This window comes from Eptatretus burgeri, chromosome 9, assembly GCF_056783735.1.
Source record: "Eptatretus burgeri isolate ZD-2024b chromosome 9, Ebu_testis_v1, whole genome shotgun sequence".
In the NCBI taxonomy this organism is placed as follows: domain Eukaryota; kingdom Metazoa; phylum Chordata; class Myxini; order Myxiniformes; family Myxinidae; genus Eptatretus; species Eptatretus burgeri.
The window spans coordinates 84,710,566-84,732,631 of NC_140969.1; the positions used below are offsets into that span (position 1 = coordinate 84,710,566).

Consider the following 22,066-nt stretch of genomic DNA (forward strand, 5'->3'; position numbering starts at 1 on the left):
CAGCTTCGTTCCTTCGCTCGCGTAAACGACGACTGGATTGGGGCATTGTTTCAATTAGATCGGACCAACCATATCATAAATGGCCATAACTTGGAAAACACCTGGGAAACATACTCAGGTCCCCAGCATCAATTGTGACATCATATCAAACGAAGAAGAAGAATTGTGAGGCCCCCCCTCTCGGGATCTCGGGCACTGCCAATTACACTACCTTGTGTGATACCTTTCCTGTGGACAGCTGAACCAATCGGGATCTCATGCCCTCAGCGCACATCCAGATTACTGCTGAGCAATACAGTGAGTGTGTGCTGGCAAACAAGCAAATTCGGTGGCATAGAACTTCCTGGCTAAACTAATGTGTGGACCATGCTGGACTAATGAAAGAAAAGAAGAAACGGCTGGGTACATTTATAACAAAAGAAATTTATTCATATGTGGTTGCAAAAGTATGTGGAGCAATAAAAATACAAGGTTTTATTCAATAAAATGTTCATCAGGGGAAGGAAGGACTTGTGGGGTGTGGCAAAAGAAATGCAATTATGTGCAAAAAGAAGACATAGGGCAGAGCTAAACCAATATAACAAACTTACACATTCTTATCTTATGGGAACATTATAGGCACCATAAAACACACACCCAAGGAAATTAGAGAGCAAGAAAGAGGAGAGGCAGTTGAGGGGATTTTGACCTCCTTCAATACCTGGTGTGGCTGACGGAACAATGCTTTTCAGTTGTTTGGCAGGGGGGAGGGGGAGGGAAGAAAACGAGGGGTGTCTGGTGTGTGAGTGAGGTGCAAATGGGGTGCAAATATGATGCAGAAGAGGAGGAGTTTAGGAGTGTGGATCTGTAATTTCTCTTTTAGTGATTTGCGTCTTCAGCAGATGAGACTGGAGATGGGAGAGACAGACATGTAAAATGATAGCTTATTGTGGCGTGTGACAGAATCTGTAAATTACAATGGTAATCGGTATTGGCTGCGGAACGGTAATGAGTATTGGCTATGGGCCGAGCGCCGATGACCCAACAACTCCCCAGCAACGACTCGGTAACTGCTCGCTTGGCTCTGTCTTGGTGACTCGCACTGCTCTCTCGGCTTGGTCAGTGTCGCTCTCATTCGGTGACTGGCGCTGTCAGCTCGGGCTTGGTGAGTGGCGCTCGGCTTGGGCTTGGTGAGTCAGTCAGATCTGCTCTCTGCTGCTATCTTTATAGAGCCCAGGTGAAGGAGGAGCTCAAGATCGGATTAAAAGGTCTTCTAGGCATTTCCGAGTGTTCTCATTGGCATGCAGATGCCACCCTGAGAACTAACCTTGCCCCGCCAGACTCCGGAGACGAAAATGACTTCGTTCATTCCCGGGCTCAACTGTGCAATAGAGCTCTGAGATTTATATGGGGTGCAGGTTTTTGGGAGCGCTCTCCGGCCATGAACGTGTGCTGTGCTCCATTCAAGCGTTATTTAGCAGAGCGCCAGGGCTACCCAGACGTCATTGAATGAGTCCCAGTGCATATTTACGCTTCGAGTTACACACCAATGTGTTCTGACCCGCAATGTCCTTCATTCCCCGGCATCTCAAAGGACTTTGGTGAGCGTCCAGGGAACTAACTGTCGTTGCATCGGTTAGAGTGAGGGTGGAGAAAGCTCGATGGTGTTCGTGGTGAAGATGTTGAAGCGGTTGTGAGGAGGCTGAAGTGCTTGTGGTGAGGAGGTTAACCATAGGTTTTTGTGGGGATTTTTAGGAGGCGATGTGGTGATTATGGTGAGGGTAGTAGCGTCATGGTAAGCATGGTGAGGGTCTGAGGTGAGGCGTCCATTGGTAAATGGCACGTAGTTTGAATGGGGAAATTGCGCGTGTATGCTGATGAGGCTGCTGCGGTATAAGTTCCTGTGTCTGGTCTGGCGTGCATCTAAGTGTGTAGAGGTTGTGTGTGTAGTTAAATTAAAAATAAAAAAAAAATAGATGAAGGCATAGCAAAGGTGAGTGAAGACCGAACTAAAAACTCCACACAACACGTGTTGTCCCACATACCCATGAGACATAATGGAAGGGCGAACTGAATGAATGCTAATGAAACAGTCTGAAGACGACAATGGTTCACGAGTGGTATTTGACGATGTTCATTGTTTCAGAAGTCAAGGATGAGACGATGTGATAATTGTTGACCAAGTTATATGAATGATCAACATGATGTGGTACGAGTGACAGGTTATTAGCTGCAAAATGTCGAAAACCCGGTTTCGTTCAACAACTTTCAAAATTTGACCTTTGCATAACCTTCAAAGGTCACAAAACAATGTTGTGGACATTAAAATAAGGAAACAGGATACATGCTATAGCTTATTGGAGTTAGTACGTCGAAGAAGGTCGAAAACCCGGTTCGATTCCCACAACTTTGAAAATTTGACTTTTGTGGCCTTTAAAGGTCAAGGATTATGACCTTTGGTGCAAAACTTCCTTTGGAACATTCCAGGAACAATATAACGTCAAATAGGCTATATGGCATTTCGCACTCCTCGGATTATCCATACTTTGATGAAATCAGCGTAAAAACAAATTTGAAGGGGGCGCCATGGGCAAGGTGTTCGAGATAGAGCAAAATGGTTTCAAGACTTTAGGTGGGGAATGACGTCAAGATTATGCATAAAAAAATATTGTCATCCTAACTCTCAAAGTTTGGGTGGTCGTATTAATTTTTTTAATGTCAAAATTCACAATTTTCTAAGTTTTTGACCTTGTGACCTTGACCTTGGGACAAAAATGAAAAATTGGACAACGACAAGTTTGAGGTAATTCATTTTGCTATTCAAATACCAAAGAACCCATTCCAGTCAGTAAATTCCCTTGGAGAAGATAGATTTTTAATCCGACTACCCTCTAAAAATGGCTATTTTTTGGGTGTGGCTCCGCCCACAATGGGTGTAGCACACCCTCATCCAGGAAAACACAACTGGACATTGATATCGAACACCTAACCAAGTTTCATCAAGATCGGATCAAAGTCCACAGAGTTATGCTCTGGACGGACAGACAGACAGACAGATAGACAGACATAACGAATATTGTGGTCACTCTGGCTGGCGCTCGTGAAACAATAACTGTCTCTGGACCACTGTAGGTTTCGTGCCATTGCCTTGTGGAAGTTCTGGCTTCGCAGAGCCGCAACAATGTTATTGAACCCCCATGTGGATTAAAGTTTGATAACAGGTCATGTGGTTTGCAGCCATGTTGGATTGAAGGTAAAACTTTAACATTTTTAGAGATCCTCGTGGAGGATCTCTAAGTCATATTTACGTTGTTGTTCTTCATCTTCTTCTTGTGGACTTTTTTGTTTCACAGCCTACAGTTTTCATCGATACTTCCTGAAACTTGACATATTTATGTAAAAATACCCTGCACAGACAGTAACCATCTCCGATTTTGAAGATTCCTCCTAGAAAAAAAGTTATGACGTCCAAATATCTCCACTAATGGAAATTGCCTAAAATTATCTCAAACTGGGCAAGCTTTTTGAATTCTGTTTGCGGGAATCAAGCCGGGTATTAGCACAGATTATTTATCGCAAACCTGATACATCACAATGACGTCATATTCGTTTTTATGACGTCATCATTAAGAGGATGAGGATCTGAGCTCATTTGAGCTTGTTTCTTTACAAGAGACCACGTGACTGACGTCTTCAGTATCAAATGATGTTCCACTTGGGTAATCAATGACATTCCTCAAGTTTCATTTATTTTCGTTGAGCAGTTTCAGAGAAAAACCATTGTTGAAGTGCTCCTTTCAATATAATATGGCAGCCAAACCACGTGACCGATGACGTCATCCTTATCATACTATATGCACCAAGGGTAGTAAGTCATATATCTAAAGTATGACATTGATATATTCAGCAGTTTCAGAGAAATATACATTTTTTTTATATGATCGAGGCATGGGGAATATTATTTGAAAATTTCAACATCATCAGTCACATGGTCTGGTAGCCATGTTGGATTAAAAAAAACAAAAAAACCTCGCAGATAAATGCGGTTTTAAATATCTGATCGGCTTCCCATTTTCAATTCAGTTTTATAAAGATGACGTCATGGGACACATGTACATTCAATCAAAGTAGGGTGGCTGCTTACAGTTATAAAGTGTTTCTAGTTTGTTTGCTTTTGTTTTGGGACATCCATAATTGCTGATGCTTCATTTGGCAGAAACGCATGCATCCGACTTTGCTCGTTTGGTGCACAGACTGTTATTCTCAAGTGCACACATGTCGGAATGGCAGTCACAGTGTGGAGATACAAACCAGCTGTCGCAGGTAACCCTTGATATATACTGTATACTATGCACATGCATTGTGTGAGTGTGTATGTTACTGTGAGCAGTGGGTATATGTATATGTACATATACATATACATGTACATGTACATATATTACACACCCGCATTGCTCCTGATGACTTGTGGGTATAACATGAATGGGATGAGAAATTATGAAGATGTCACCATTTTATTCTGAGGTTAAAAAAATTCCTGGGCCGACCATTTTGCATACGTGCCTTTCTTTAATATTCTCTTTTTAAATTATCAGGGGAATACAACTCCTCAATACACTGAAGTTGCCGTTCACACTAACGTGTAAAATCGTGTCGATCCAGCGATTCCTTCAGTTGTTTATTTATTTGTATACAGAGTCCAGAAAGAGCTTGTGGAAGAGCTAGTACACTGAACGGATCAGGACACAACAGAATAAAAGGAACAGCAGAGAGAGAGAGGAGGGAAAACACCAACAGCAGGGTTGAAGGACCAAATATACAGACTTGGACAAAAATGGGTTTGGGTGGGGGGGGTGGTAGGAGAGGATGAGGGGTTGGAGAGGACACCTGAGGTGGACAAGATGGATGATTTGAGATGGTGGTGGACAGCTGCCATTAAAATCTAGAGGGAAGAATGAGATTGAAGAGAATGTGGAAGTTGGTTCCACAGGCAGGAAAAAAAGAGGAATGAATGAGTGGAGGTGAGCAGTAATTCTGGATTTTGGTATTTCACCAGAAAAGGGTTGATTATGGACCCTGTGCACTCTGCAGAAACCTGGTGGCTGGGGGTGGGGAGACATTGCATGGAAATAGCGTGAGGTAAGAAGGGCAAGACCAGAAAGGAGATGGTGGAAGACAGTGAGACCACCGAAGTGTTTGCATTGGGAAAGTGGTGAGCCCATAGACTCAGCCTCAACGGGGAAGGTTCGAATAATCTTGAAGGGCTCTGTTTTCACGACATGAGGAGAGCAGTCCTCTATCAAGCTGTCGATGAAGATCTAGTCGGTTGATAGGAGTTCAAGTGTGCCAAAGGACTTTGTATGATGCAAGATTGCTTTGAAGGCCTACTTTCAAATGTGATTTGCCAAAGAAAGATCATGGCTGATTGTGAGACCCTGTGTGAACTTTCTCAAGAGGATTATTAAGAAAATAGGTGAGTGAGTGTGTTGAGATTTTTCGTTTGATTGAAAGACGTATATCCAACTGTATGACCAGCTTGTGATTTTTTTCAGGATCAGAAGAGCAAGAAGATGCTGCTGCTTGCCTATCTGAAGGATGAGTGATGGAGTCGTCAGCAAATAAAGGGAAATTTTCAGAGTCAGAGAGATTGTTGAAGAAGCTAAGGAATAGGACTGGGTCCAGAAAATCTGCCTTGAGAGACTCCAGCCTTAACAGGAAGAGGAGAAGAAAGGGTTCAGTTGAGAGCCACACGTTGGCTGCGAGAGTAGAGGATGTCAGTAAGCCATGTGTGGAGTTGGCCTTGGATACCATGGGCAGAGAGTTTGGAGAGTATGACAGGATGTCGGACTGTATTGAAAGCAGGAGAGATGTCGACAGCGACGGTCCTGATACCATGTCGAAAATGAAGGGCCACCATCCATTGCAGGATGAGTAGAAGCACCATTTCCAATGAAGAGTGACATGGTCTGAATCCAAATTGGTGATCTGATATGAGGCTGTTGGAGAAAAGGAATTGTTTCATGTTGTGGTGTCCACGCCGGTTAAGACTGACCAAGACAGATAGCTGAACAGTTCTCCCTTGAGGGTGAACACGTGATCCTTGGAGATTAATGGCACGCGCGGGAAGGGAGGCACTTGGGTTTATTCTCGTAACCCACAACGAATCGACAGACACAAGCAATATTAATCAATAGGGGTTTTATGAACATAAATCAAGTATTTATCAGAGGAATAAGTCAAAGTGTAATAATGAAAATAAATGGAAGCTTGAGGTAATGAAACGTGAGGTAATTTACAGCCTAAAGTCAAGGTGCCTCTACACACAGTTACAAAAACCGACAAGGGAAAAAGATAAAACAAAAGAAAAATCCATCCTTTATTCTGGTACTTAATTTCATCCAGAGATTATTTTTGGACCTGGCGTCGTCAAAACCGCTCAGCCACTGCATAGGAAACCACACACGAAAATGGCGCCCAGCAGCTCTCTGGTCGTTAAACATACGTGAGGTATTCATTTGGCGGTATTCAACTCCAGGGCTCAGAAACCGCTGTGCAGCTTATTCTCACGAGCGAATATGCCAACCATTCCTCTCTCGCACCAGGTCCGATCACAACGATCGCCCACCTTCCTTCTCGACCATATGAAAAAACGATTTCTGAGGCCCCGTGATAAGACCATGGGGCACGCTCTTCTTCCCTCCTCAGAAACGTACACGCTTCACGACTCACCTGAACAGTCAGTGGCTCGCGTTTTGCTCCAGCAAGCAAACAAATTCACCTCAGCGCTAATGCAAGAATCGTGCGGCCTTCTTCACCATGTCGAGGGGAAGCCAGCAAACTCAATCCTTTTTGTCTGTCTTCAATCGCGTACCTCACACCACTCTCCTCTCCCCCAAACCTTCGAACCTCATGCCCATCCATCATCCACTCCAGGGGCGTGGTTTGCGAGTTGTTATTCATGGAGGCGGGTTTTTTGCCTGCTTGGAACGTTTGGTTCGGTTGCTGTTTTAAGGACGTGATTCCTTTATATTGCCGGTCTTGTAAATGCAAAAACACAGGAAAAGGTCACAGGGGGCAATCACGTACTGGAAGAAATTGGCCTTAATCCCTATCTAATTAACACAGCACCTCCTTTATGCGGTGACACGTACCAACTTAAGCTGACAGTTTTCCCTACTTAAATTGCATCGAGATGTCTCTTGCTCGTCCATGGACCATGCTACTCTATACAATCCTTCCTTTACTATGAAGTTCCTCCATCTACCCCACAAACATAACAATATCGACTGCGATGATGGATTCCATGACTTTACTGATGATTGGAAGTAAGCCAATATGTCTGCAGTTAAGGGGATCGGATTTTGCACCTTTTTACCTCTGCCACCGAAGGTGGACAGAGGTTATGTTTTCACCCCTGTCCATTTCTCTCTTTGTAAGCAGGCTATCTCGGATTCGGATTAAATTTGGTGGACAGGTTTGGTGTGTGACAAGGACAAATTGATCAGATTTTGGTGAAGATCTGGATGCTATAATTTTTTAGTGATCTTCACCAGCGAGTGATGGGGTCAAAAATAATATATATAGCACAGTAATTCAAAAAGTTATGGACGGATTCGGACGAAACTTAGTGGACAGATTTGATGTCTGCCAATGACGAATTGATTAGATTTTTGTACAGGTCCGGATGCAGATCCGTCCTATCGGTGCGACGCAAAACGTAAACTGTTCTGCCTGGTGGAGGTATGCACTCTTCCGAGTGTCATTCTCGTTTATCCAATGCAGTGATGTTGGCTGAATTCAATGCAAATGCAAGATGACCTCGGGCAAATTAAAGGGTGAAAATAGCTGAAAGAAGATGTGCAAGAGCAGCAGAGCAGGTTTTTTGGACATGTGAGCTGATGTCGTCTGGTCCAGTTGCAGAATCGGTGTCGAGTGTTTCCAGAAACTTCTCTACCTTCTCAGGTACAAAAGACAGAGTCCAGATGCAGTTTGGTGTTGCTGGATACAGATAGGGAGCGTTTGGAAGTGCAAAGATTTGGAAGTGCAAAGATTTGGAAGTGCAAACAGAATTATGGCATTCCGCCCTCACACATTGAATCGGTTGTGATTCCATTTGAAGAGAAGGAAGGGAGGAAAGGGGAGCATACTCCAGAGACAGCCTTAACGAGGTGCTATCAGATTTTAGAAGAAGGAGACAAGTTTGAAAACTCAATTTTGAGGTTGGACAGATGTTTGCCGGCTCTCCTGAGAGTGGAGACACATTTTGCGAGTGTTTTGGAAATTGAGATTGCCTTCGGTCAGGTTTGCTTACAGGAAGAGAAGGCAAGTTGTTTCAGAGCAATTGCCTCATCACACCACATGATTCAGTATACCATTGGTGAGAAGAATGGTCCGATAATTATTGAAGATGAGATGGCATTAATCTGTGCAAAAGAGAGAGTATGTTTTTGTGAAATAATTCCCAGGTTGAGTTAATATCAGTGTCAGCAGATATAGGAGACCAGTCCTGAAGTGAAATGGCTGCTGGCAGTCCCTGCCAATCTGCGTGAGTGAACTGCTAGACTTTCTGGCATTGATGCAGCTCTCTGAGAATAGCTATATAGATATTGACTCTCACAAGCATAGGATGAGGTGAACGATTTTGAGCAGAGGAAGACCAGGAGACATTTTCAGGGAAGTTTATCATCACCAAGCCCAGAAGGGAGGATATACAATTGGGAGAAATCCTGGTAGAAGGTTCACAAATTTAGTCAGTCCTGTGGAGTCAGAGTAGTCCTTTGCTGAAGTTGAAAATTGGTTCCTGTTGTCTGTGAGATATGTAGATGTATTTGTCACTGTTTGGAAGATTGTACAACACACAGAAAAAGGTGGGAGAAGAGGGGAAGTTGCAGATAAGAGGTACTCCTGTGGGTTTGGAGGTGTAAGATTAGTACACGGACAGTGGGAAATTGAGTTATTGATGTGAAGTGCAACTCTGCCACTGGGGCGCAGTTCAGGCCGATCAAATTTGAAGAGAAAATAACTGTGGAGAGACACTAAGGAGGCTGGGACGTCCTGTGCAAGGAAGGATTCTGTTAAACAAATGGTGTCCAGTTTATCGGTAGTGTCCTGGATTGCGAGATCGATCAGGTTGGAATGGAGACCTCGCATGTTTTCAGGTCCACACAGTGATAGACGGGAGTAGGCGTTGGAGAGGATGCAGGATGTGAGGGAGGAGGCTTTGAGGAGCAGGTTGAAGCAGAAGGTTTGTGGGTGGGGTGAGGGAGAAGTATTGAGTGGGTGTGATGGGGAAGCATTGAAAAGGGTTGGGGAGGAGGAATGCAGAAAGGGGGGACATGAAGCTTTGAGCAGGTGAGGTGAAGGGGTGAGTGAGAATATAGGATATGAGGTGGAGAGATGTTGATTCCAAATTCCTAAGTTCGACAAAAGATCATGGGATTGAAGGCATGGAGAAAGATGTTGCTGTAGGTGCGGGAGGAGGGTTGGTAGACAAAGGGCTTAGCTAACGGTTTTGGAAAATAATATTTGTGAAGGAGGAATATATTGTGGTGAAGAACAGTATGTGGGGTACTCCTGACAGAGAAATAAGAAAAGTGAAGCATTTTATAATGCTTTTAAAGGCAGAAGGAAGAAGCGTTTATATTCAATTAGCAAGGGAAACCGGATGCTGTTCGGCTGGGTGAGCTATTCCCGGAGCTGGCTTCGGCACGTGTTGGACATTGAAAAGCTATGGAGTTATTGGTGTCGTGGTTACATTTTGCCTGTGGGCCAGCGGCAGCAATACCTGACCTCACGTCCCTATATACACTTCACGGCAGCATTTGGTAACCTCAAAACAGATGTCAAGGCTAACGTGTGGTAACTTAAACCCTTGTCCAGAATCTGAAGTACTGACACTCCCCCCCCCCCCCCCCAGATAAAAATATAAGTAAAATATTTGGGAAGAACACAAACAGCAACACAGGGATGGAGATGTAGCAGAAAAACACCACGAATCCAGTTTGGAAAACTTGGCTTTAAAGAGGTGGAATCGCCAGATTTGACCATCATATGAAAAAAAATCGCTGAACTGGAAGTGATTTATTGTTCCAAAAAGTGCTTGTTTCGTACCTTAATGTTATTTTGCCTTTTCTTCTTGGATCGCTGGTTGTTTTGTGCTCATGTACGCAAACATCTGTACTTCCTGCAGCTCCTGCTGACCGTTTCCACTCGGGTGAACGTGGCTCGGAGCCTGTTTGAAGAGCTGGAGGCATTGGAGTGCAACTCATTCGACATGGAGATATTCAGCATCAAAGTGGAGGAGCTTCGGTGGGTTCACAAGCTCTGTGGCTCGAGCTTCCAAACCTTGTAGAGCAAAAGTCAACCACTTCTTGCCAAGGTCTGCAGCTGGTGACTTAATATGGTGGGAATAATTTTGATCTCACTCTGGGTGGTTCTGTTTGCCTTTCCCATCCTTGAATGCCAACGCATTCAACACAGGGTCAGCTTTGTGTTCTCCAGTCTTCCGGCATATGCGAAGTTTGCCATTATCTTCAACGTGACTCCAGCTTACCCACATGAGCCGATGCACTTTGAATTCAGACCCATGATCGGTAATATAAGGTAAGTTCCTTCTTCAGTTTTGGCATCCAAAGGGGTCATGAAAGTTGGAGACCAACAGTGTCTTCAGAAAGTATTCACACCCCTTGACTCTTTCACATTTTGTAGGGTAAAAGGATTGAGCTGAGGGTTCAGAAGTAACAACACTGGAACAAAGAAGCAAAAATCAGGCAGAAAATGAAAGGGAAACACACTCGACTCGACTCGAAACACACAGGAGAGAACACTAATATTCAGACTATCATAGGTAGACCCGACTGAACTTGAGAGACAAGCCAAACAATTTAACGCAGCAGGACACGGTTTGGGACAGAAAAGTTGACGAAAAACATGGAGCAAAGTGGAAATATAAACAAAAGAGCAACATGCAATGTCAATGCTCGGGGGAATTTAGCTTAGAAGAACTGGTAGGAGAGAGCACCGATCAATCGTCCACGTGCGTTGATCCCCGAACCGGAAGATTTGGTGCCTTTTCAATAGCTCTGTTTCCCCTTTTTTGACTCGTGTGCGGGGCCTCATTTCCCTTTTAGTTTGAACTATCTTTTATACTTGGAGAGAACACTAATATTCAGACATGTCCCCTGTGTTGTAGTGACATGGACGTGAAGAAGGCAGTTGAGGCCGAGACACCTGGGAGGTATTATTTGTGGCGCCTGGTTAATCAAGTTTACCACTCGCTGCTGCTACCTCCTCAAAAAAAAATGTTCCACCACCAATGAGCCTTGTTAAATCTTTACTGGGTATTACGTGGTTGGAAGGTTGGGCTTGTGTTTGGGGGAGTTGGTAACCATTGAAGAAACTGCACAAGTCCATCCTTATGTTTATAGTTTGTAAATGTCATTTTGCATTTTTGAATTTATGGCCTTTACTCCAGTTATTTGTAGCAAATGATAGATGTTTTATTGTGTACAGATGACCCACTTGTGTACCAAGGAAAATTGTTTTGACAAAGTTCTGCAAATGTACAATAAAGCTGTTCATTTTCTATTTGACTGCACTGATCAGATTTTGGGCCTAAAGTAGTTTTTGATAATTCTCCACCTGCACCCCATTTTAGCATTTACGCTGAAGGTTTTTGAGTTTGTAAGAATTAATTTAAATTCACATCGGAAGTTAGTTTTGCCTCCTGGCTGAAGTAGAGTAAAATCTCATTGGGTAAATGATAAACTTGACAGACATGGTTCCTCGACTTCAGTGGGTTATTTGTTATTATTATTTTCTACACTAATAAATGTTAGTGTGTCAGTCAGTCAGTTAATCAGTCTCCTCCGTAACCATGAAACCTCGCGGGCCCAAACTACGTGCATATGAAGGGAACTCTAAGGTAGTGCACAAGTGAAAATTGGGTGTTTGGATTAATTTAAATACCCCTTTTGAAGATGATTAACGGCCTTATTTAATTATCCATAATCAAGGCTCATCCTTGGTAACCTCACTGTCCCTCGCTGGGGTCTTAACTCGCCATGTTTTTGGGGTTTTTTTTGACCTGCTCAACAATTCCTTGACTTGGAACAGGCCGCAATGGTTTGTTTATGATAGGTTTTTTTTTTTGTTTTTTTTTCACTTTCCTCACATCATCAAATTCCTGATCATCATACCTACGAATAGCTGGATACATTGCAATTTTTATAAATGCCCGGAGATGCCAGCGTTCATGGCTTTATTTCATTTCTGCACATGCCGTACGTAACTTCGAGAATCTCTTTATCTGAGCCAATTTCAAAATTCAAACTTCTTTATTGACTTCAGCAGTAGTTCTGACTGCTAAAAACAAAAACATTCATTTCTCCAATTCAGACATTGCTTGACATTCTGGGCATCTCCGGGACATGTTTGTACGATTGATTGCTTAATCACTTGCCAAGCCAGCCTTATCAACTGTTTCTTGAGTGCTTAAGCCACTTAGTGAGCACAAAACAAGCTGCTTGGTTGTTCGTTTCCAAGCCATGGCCGTACACAACAAAAGTATTCGCACTGTCACTGAATATATCGATCTACTTGAACAAAGTTCAGGCCTGACTCGCCTGGTGTTTGTCCCCGCATTGTCATGCAGTCCTTCGGGCAGTGGCCCACTTGCTGAGAATGCGCAATTTTATTTTGACGTTTTCCCTTTTTGCACGATCTTCTTTCGTTATGCAACTCGTCACTTCGACATAAGTAGATAAATATAAAAAAAATTAAACGTTTCGTTTTTTAAAGTTTCTTCAACCGTTTTGTTGGAGCACTCTTCAAGCTTCAATCTCTACGAGCTTCCATTGCAATACTGCGGCCCAGTTCTCTGTGGGCACATCTCGAGTTCAGAAGGCAAAATAAATTAGATGATTACAATGGGTAAAACATCTTTTCAGTTGTTTCAAAGCAATGAATCGTCACATCATGGCAGGATAGCTGAGAGGTATGCATGCTCGCTCCAAGCTGTCTTGGCTGAGTTCAAATCCTGACTTGGCTAAAAACTATCATCCTGGTATTTTACAGGCAAGGTGATTCATCAGTGTGTGCGGTCTCTCACATGGATGTCAAACTGGACGTCATGTATGCTGGAATCCCCCATCTCCCTCTCCCCTTCCTCTCTCTCCCCCTCTTCTCTCTCCCCCTCTTCTCTCTCCCCCTCTTCTCTCTCCCCCTCTTCTCTCTCACCCTCTTCTCTCTCCCCCTCTTCTCTCTCCCCCTTCTATCTTCCCCCCTTCTATCTTCCCCCTTCTCTCTTCCCCCTTCTCTCTTCCCCCCTTCTCTCTTCCCCCTTCTCTCTTCCCCCCTTCTCTCTTCCCCCTTCTCTCTTCCCCCTTCTCTCTTCCCCCCTCTCTCTTCCCCCCCTTCTATCTTCCCCCCCTTCTCTCTTCCCCCCTTCTCTCTTCCCCCCTTCTCTCTTCCCCCCTTCTCTCTTCCCCCTTCTCTCTTCCCCCCTTCTCTCTTCTCCCCCTTCTCTCTTCTCCCCCTTCTCTCTTCTCCCCCTTCTCTCTTCCCCCCTTCTCTCTTCCCCCCTTCTCTCTTCCCCCCTTCTCTCTTCCCCCCTTCTCTCTTCCCCCCTTCTCTCTTCCCCCTTCTCTCTTCACCCCCTTCTCTTCTCCCCCCCTTCTCTTCCCCCTTCTCTCTTCCCCCCTTCTCTCTCTTCCCCCCTTCTCTCTTCCCCCTTCTCTCTTCCCCCCTTCTCTCTTCCCCCTTCTCTCTTCCCCCCTTCTCTCTTCCCCCTTCTCTCTTCCCCCTTCTCTCTTCCCCCTTCTCTCTTCCCCTTCTCTCTTCCCCCTTCTCTCTTCCCCCTTCTCTCTTCCCCCTTCTCTCTTCCCCCCTTCTCTCTTCCCCCCTTCTCTCTTCCCCCCTTCTCTCTTCCCCCTTCTCTCTTCCCCCCTTCTCTCTTCCCCCCTTCTCTCTTCCCCCTTCTCTCTTCCCCCTTCTCTCTTCCCCCTTCTCTCTTCCCCCTTCTCTCTTCCCCCTTCTCTCTCTTCCCCCTTCTCTCTTCCCCCTTCTCTCTTCCCCCCTTCTCTCTTCCCCCTTCTCTCTTCCCCCCTTCTCTCTTCCCCCTTCTCTCTTCCCCCTTCTCTTCCCCTTCTCTCTTCCCCCCCTTCTCTCTTCCCCCTTCTCTCTTCCCCCCTTCTCTCTTCCCCCCTTCTCTCTTCCCCCCTTCTCTCTTCCCCCTTCTCTCTTCCCCCCTTCTCTCTTTCCCCCCTTCTCTCTTTCTTTCCCCCTTCTCTCTCTTTCTTCCCCCCTTCTCTCTTTCTTTCCCCCTTCTCTTTCTTCCCCCCTTCTCTCTTTCTTTCCCCCTTCTCTTTCTTTCCCCCCTTCTCTCTTTCTTTCCCCCTTCTCTCTTTCTTTCCCCCTTCTCTCTTTCTTTCCCCCCTTCTCTCTCCCAGACCTCTTTCCCCTCTCTCCCTTCTCCCACCCCCTCTCTCCCCTTCTCCCACCCCCCTCTCTCTCTCATTCTCTCACACCCCTAATTTCCTCGCCCCTCATTCCTTCGCCGCTCACTCTCGCCCATCCCTCTCACCCATCCCTATCACCCTCCTCCATATTTCACCCCCTCCCCCCTCTCTCTCTCTCTCTCTCTCTCTCTCTCTCTCTCTCTCTCTCTCTCTCTCTCTCTCTCTCTCTCTCTCTCTCTCTCTCTCTCTCTCTCTCTCTCTCTCTCTCTCTCTCTCTCTCTCTCTCTCTCTCTCTCTCTCTCTCTCTCTCTCTCTCTCTCTTCCACCCTCTGCCTCCCTCTCCCTCCCTCCCTCCCTCCCTCTCTCTAATTTCCCACTTGAATTACTCTTTCAAATAAACTCTGTTTAAAGGTAACTCTTTGTCGCTTTTAGCTCGCCTGTTCGAAGAACAGAGAGCAAAAGCGATACCCCCGGCGTGAGCGTGAGCGTGAAAATGTTAAAGTTTTTGGTGCAAATTATATTTTCCTTTCTAATGTTTTTATCTACCACACTATTTTGTATACGCCCGATATATTTTATATATATATATATATATATATATATATATATATATATATATATATATATATATATATATATATATATATATACATATATACATATATATATACATATATACATATATACATATATATATATATGTATATATACATATATATGTATATATACATATATATGTATATGTATATATACATATATATGTATATGTATATATACATATATATGTATATGTATATATACATATATATATATATATATATATATATATATATATATATATATATATATATATATATATATATATATATACATATATATATATATATATATATACATATATACATATATATATATATATATATATATATATATATATATATATATATATATATATATATATATATATATATATATATATATATATATACATATACCTATATATATATACATACATATATATATATATATATATATATATATATATATATATGTATGTATATATATATATATACATATATATATATATTTATATATATATATATATATATATATATATATATATATATCTATATATATATATATATATATATATATATATATATATATATATATATATCAAGCCTGGTGTTGGCTTAGTGGTTAGGGTGGCGGCTTGGGATCCCAGGGTCCTGAGTTCAAGCCCCGTTGGCTGCTGAATTAACACCAGGGGGTTGACTCAGCCTGTCATCCTTCCGAGGTCGGCGAAATGAGTACCAGTGTACTGGTCCCGGTGTATGCCCCGGTTAGAATAGGTGTACCATATCCCTGTGTGTCGTAAGAGGCAACCAGGGTTGGCGTCAGGAAGGGCATCCGGCCATAAAACATTGCCTCAAGAAAAAAGCCAAACCCCTGCACAGCAGGGAAAAATGGCTGTAAAAACGGTCATTTTATTATATATATATATATATATATATATATATATATATATATATATATATATATATATATATATATATATATATATATATATATATATCGAGGCGTATTATGTGATACCAGTCGTCCGTCTGTCCGTCCGTCCGTCCGTCCTCTAACTCCCAAAGTTTTCAACTTTCACGTTTCATATTTGGTACATAGGTACAGACTGTTGGAGACGGTGTGTCGTGACATACGTTCGTCATCTAAAGTGGTTGCCATGGCAACCAGCATGCTGTTTTCCATCCATTCCTGTCCACACTCTAACTCCCAACACTACATATTACTTTTTCTTTTTGATGCATTTCTCATGGCAAGGCAAGTACCATAACATTCGGACCATTGAGCGCATTGTTATATCAGCCCCATCCCCTACATTTAAAAAAATCTGGAATTTAAACACACACAAGCCGCACTGGTTTATAAGCCGCAAATATTGCACATAAAAACCAAGCGCAAAAACGTCCGAAAATTTGCCACAAAAAGTGATCGATCTTGCTTTGAGTCTAATCTGAACAGTGGAAACACCCCAACCATCCACTGTCTGTGTGTTAACCCAGTCTTTAAGTTCATCTTCCAGTTCGGGCCATCGGAATTTCCTACCTCAGAAAGCCTTTGTTGACTTTTTGCAGCGAGAAGGTTCGCCCCTCTGAGTTTTGAATTCCTCGTGTGGACCTCTTGTTTACTGATTACAATATACAAATACATATATTGCTTTAAAATTATTTGGATCAGACTTCACTGCAATGCTTAATAAAAAATATTATTAGACGTCTTTTAAAAACGATAAATGTATAAACAGGCGAGCATTGGGTGGCTTTGACACCACTCTGGTTAGCTCGCCTGTTCAAAGAACAGAGAGCTATAGCGATACCCCGGCGTGAGCGTGAGCGTGAGCGTGAAAATGTTAAAGTTTTTGGTGCAAGTTGTTTAGAAGCTTGCCATTCATTTAATATGTGTACTTGGATGCTGATATTTGGCATGAGGTTCCTTTGGGGTATATTATTGATGTAGTGAAGTTGAAGTAAAAAAAATTCAAATGTTTTAAATTTTTGACCTGTTTTGAACTTAACTTTTTTGTAGCACATCAATGTTAAAGTTTTTGGTGCAAGTTATTTAAAAGCTTGCCATTCATTTAATGTGTGTACTAGGATGCTGATATTTGGCATGGAGGTTCCTTTGGGGTATATTATTGATGTAGTGACGTTGAAATTAAAAAATAATTTCAAATGTTTTAAATTTTTGACCTGTTTTGGACTTAACTTTTTTGTAGCACATCAACGTTAAAGTTTTTGGTGCAAGTTATTTCGAAGCTTGCCATTCATTTAATTTGTGTACTAGGATGCTGATATTTGGCATGGAGGTTCCTTTGGGGTATATTATTGATGTAGTGACGTTGAAATTAAAAAATAATTTCAAATGTTTTAAATTTTTGACCTGTTTTGAACTTAACTTTTTTGTAGCACATCAACGTTAAAGTTTTTGGTGCAAGTTATTTCGAAGCTTGCTATTCATTTAATATGTGTACTAGGATGCTGATATTTGGCATGGAGGTTCCTTTGGGGAAACTATTGGTGTCGTGAAGTTGAAATTACAAATGATTTTAATTTTTTTTAGCTCGCCTGTTTGAAGAACAGAGAGCTTTAGCAATACCCCCGGCGTGAGCGTCCGCATCGGCGTGAGCGTGAAAATGTTAAAATTTTGGTGCAAGTTATTTCCTTTCTAATGTTTTTATCTACCACACTATTTTTTTACTGATTTCAATATACAAATACATATATTGCTTTAAAATTATTTGGATCAGACTTTACTGCAATGCTTTATAACAAATATTATTAGACTAGTCTTTTAAAAACGATAAATGTATAAACAGGCGAGCATTGGGTGGCTTTGACACCAACTCTCTGGTTATGTATATTATGCGTGTGTACGTACATAAACTGTATTACCATAACGGAAGTGTGTGTATACGTGTGTGCGTACAATTTGCTGTTGTTGCCTGCTATCTCCACATGTGGGTGGGTTTCAGGAGGTGAAACTGATACCTGCCAGGTCTGTGTGTGTTCGTGTGTGTACATTTGGGGTTTCAGAATGTGGAATGGAGTCCTCCCAGGGTGGGCTCAAAGTAACCACCTTCATTTGGGCACGGGGTCACGATTCACGGACCAAGCTGTGAAGTTTTCAAAGTTTTGTGCCGAGGGCTCTCTTCAAGATTGTTACTGTGCCCTGGACGGCTTCCAACTGTAGTTCGTTTGTATTGATATTCCCAGGGATGGTTTTTAATATCTCTGTGAAGTTCTTCTTCATCATTCCCATGAAGTTCTTCGTCATCACTGGTACAACTTTGGCATTCTTCAGCTTCCAGGATCTTTTCACTTCATGCTTGAGGTCTTGGTATTTGCTCATTTTCTTGATTTCAGCATTGTTAGTCCAAAATCACCAGTATTAGCACATCAATTCGCAATGCCTACTTCTCTTTTTTTTGCAGCCAAGTATGATATCTGGTCGCAATGCTTCGTTTTCGATGTTCACACCCAATGGGATCATAAGGGCGTAGGTGAGTTGTACTTCATTGTTTTCAGTGATTGCTTTTGGTTCATTTTCCCACAAATTTTCTGGAACTAGAATATCAGTCTTGCAGATGTGCCAGTGGATTACTTTACAAACTTTGTTGTGTCGCTGTGTGTCCATCTGTTCTGACAAGTTTGGGTTTTTTTTCTCGTGTTCGGTCATTAAGCGTCACATATCATTCTCTATGCTAACCCCACCTCCACCCCTCATCTGTCTTTTTTTCCCCTCCTCCCCCCCATCCCCCACCCTTTTCTCTCACTCTGTCCCCTCCTCGCTTGCCCCTCATAAAATGCAGCACTCTTCTCTCACACCTCTGTTGCTCTTTCGCTCTGTGTATGTGTCTCACGCACCCTCCCTCCCGCAGTGAATAGCTACGCTTTGTGAGGTGTCGCTCTCCCCACCTCCCCCCTAACTCCCCCTCCATCCTCTCTGCTTCCCCTTCCCCCTCTCACCCTGCACCTGCCTCGTCTCTGTCTCTCTCTCTCTCTCTCTCTCTCTCTCTCTCTCTCTCTCTCTCTCTCTCTCTCTCTCTCTCTCTCTCTCTCTCTCTCTCTCTCTCTCTCTCTCTCTCTCTCTCTCTCTCTCTCTCTCTCTCTCTCTCTCTCTCTCTCTCTCTCTCTCTCTCTTCTCGCTCTCTTTCTCCCCCCCCCCCACTTTATTGACCCGTCAGCGAAGTGACGGGTTGTATTTGCTTGTACAGTATATAATATTTTAAACCTTCAAAGATCTTCTCTGAAACAGGTGAACAGATGAAGGTGAAACAACTTTTTGAATCTGGTATTTTTTTTTCATACGCCCGATATATATATATATATATATATATATATATATATATATATATATATATATATATATATATATATATATATATATATATATATATATTGTTGTGGTTACCAAATTCGCAAACCACCATTCAGGTCCCTTAGGTGAGGTATCTCGGTAAGTGCATGTGTAGTTAGGCCCAAACCCGTTGTCTAGTGGGAATACATGTCATTTATACGTGCTGCGACTCTTCAGGATAGCCGTTTTTCTTTTACTATCTTTATTTTGGACCAACCGCCATGATTACCACCACAACCACAACATCAACCACCAACCACAACGCCGCTTCACCACAACCGCCACGACCTTCCCGTCACGCCTCGCAACCGTAGCATCGCCACCGTTCTTGCCCCGCTGTGGGTACCGGTGTTGGACTCATGCAGAGCGCGCGTCGAACAGCGTGTACAAAATCACGGATTTTGTGCTTCAAAAACGGATCAAAAACGACACACGCCCACTTTTTGCCGTCCAATCGGTGAGCGAGGGGCGAATTGGCCCCGCCTCCAGGACGATCGATATATGCAAATTTGTGGATCAAAAAGCCTTCACGCCCACTTTTTCTCGGGCCAATGGGGAGCGAGGTGAAAGGTCGAAGGGAGGGGGTCAAAGGCGAAGCTACGGGGGGATAAAAGGACGGTGTTCGTCAGTCAGAGACGAAGAGGAGAGTCCAAAGAAGAGTCCAGAGTCGGAGAGTCCAGAGGCGGAGAGGCGGCAGCGGCGAAGGCAGACGAGGGGGTGCTCGCGTCGGTGCCGGGAGCTGCACGCCCGAGGGAGGCCGGCAGCGCGTCCTGGCCGAGGTGGAGACGCGCACCAGGGATAATAAAGATCCTCTATACCCCGAGCATCAGCAACCCCCTCCTGTTTCCCCCCCGCGCTGAGATAGTGCGACCAAGGGGGCCCCTTTTCCCACCCCCTGCCAGACACTGTCCGCGAGGCCCGCGGAGTGAGGCGCCATTGCCGCTCCGCGTCTCATCACCAGACGGGTAGGCGCGACCCGGTCTCGGCCTCAGGCCCGCCCGTATTCTTTCCTTGGTTTTGGGTATGTGTTGTCGGCGCCGTCTGTGAAGTAGAATTGTATAAGTGTTGCCGTGTGCTCGGTAGTCGGTATTAGCTCTGCATTGTGTTTCGCTTTTATATTTGCTTTTTGTGTAAATGGAATTGTGTTTTCTTTTTTTTGTGTGCTTTTGGTGGAATTGAATATGTGTGTTTCCCGTGTGCCGCGAATAAATGTGCTTTATTATTGAACTGTTCTCCCGCTTCGCTTCGTCTTTTTCTCCCATTGAATCCTCATCTTGCTTCACGTAAAGGGTTGGTAGTGGGCTGAATACGCCCGATAATTAATCGAACCGTCGAGGTCGACGATAACACCACTCGGTTATTCTGATAGTACGGAACGGGTCGCTTAAGTGGCCCGTGTCCGAAGTCGACCTGCGGCGAGGTGCGATCGCCCGGTCTACCCTCCGCGTGGGTACTTAGGTAGGTCGAATTTGGCGAGCAACCCTATCCCACGCGGGGGCTGATTGGCTCGATCGCGGTGAGACCGAAAGGTCCACCCGTGACTGATTCCCGGCGTTAGTCCGAGAGGGTCACGACTGGATTGTCCGTCCGGTGGGCGACGTGCCGCGATTCGAGTTACGTGGCCGTCAGCACGCCGGCGGGCGCGGAATCCGCAACACTGGTGTCAGGAGTGGGATACAAATTCATCGCCCTCCTCGCGGCACTGGTATCGGAGAACAGGAAAACGGGCTCTCCTGTCTCCGGCTAAATTCACGGGAATCGGTCCAGGGGTGAGAGAAGCGACCCCCGATTCCCTCCAAATTACGAGCGAGCTAAATTCACGAGAAGCATAAACATATATTCACGAAATATATGTTTATATGAAACATATATTCATAAATTCACGAAATCATAAACCCTTCACGAGAAGCAAGATGGCGTCTCAAGGCGAGCGGGAGCCGGGGGTATTAGAAATGTATATGTGTAGTAATGTAGAGTCCATGGTCCAGGATGGAATCCCCGTGCAGGAAATGTTGATTGTGCAGGAACACGGACTCGCCCAACTGAACCCAGGGCCCGAGGTGGGTGCGGCAGCGGCCGCGGTGTATGACACCTCCCCCCCCCTCTCCACCAAGACCCTTCCCCAACCCCTGCCGAAACGGCTCACTCAAGCGCACCCGACATGGCCCAGCTATGCGCCATGCTGGCGGCAATGACAAATGAAATGAAAAACGAAATGAAAGGCATGAACAAACAAATGATCGAAAGAATGGATGCGAATACACAACAAATGAACGAAAAGATGGATGCGAATACACAACAAATGAACGGAATGGAAACAAACATGAAGGAGGAAATGAAAAAGTTCCGGGGTGAGACGCAGAATATGGGCCGATGCCTGCAGGCGGGCATGAAGGCCGTTAGCAGGGAACTTAAAATGGCGACTCCACGTGTCGGAACAAACGAGCTGGAAGGGGGTGCAACGGCTGACAGGCCCGCGGTGGAGGCGGGTAAGGAAAAAGTAATTCGGGAGACAAGAGACGAGGTGAAAGTAATTGCGAGGGAGAGAAAAGAACAATTAATACGGAGAGCAAGGATGAGGTACGCGGAGATCGTGAAAGAGCAAGGAGTGAAAAACAGGGAAGGACGGGAGCGACTTAAAGAGAAAGCAAGGTTGACCTACATAAAGATAAGGGAAAGACGCCAGAAAGAAGCAGAGACCA

At 44.0% G+C, this 22,066-nt stretch overlaps 1 protein-coding gene across 1 annotated transcript in view; it reads left to right on the top strand.

Annotated features, from left to right (window-relative positions):
- The window catches only part of KNL1 (kinetochore scaffold 1), a 126,249-nt gene extending 114,684 nt beyond the window's left edge, over nucleotides 1-11,565 (top strand). Inside the window, 5 exon segments of the mRNA XM_085895882.1 lie at nucleotides 4,196-4,302; nucleotides 10,169-10,287; nucleotides 10,459-10,581; nucleotides 11,171-11,273; nucleotides 11,275-11,565. Of these exon segments, the coding sequence (XP_085752008.1) occupies nucleotides 4,196-4,302; nucleotides 10,169-10,287; nucleotides 10,459-10,581; nucleotides 11,171-11,273; nucleotides 11,275-11,307 (485 nt within the window). The 3' untranslated portion in view covers nucleotides 11,308-11,565.
- The last annotated feature ends 10,501 nt before the right edge of the window (nucleotides 11,566-22,066 follow it).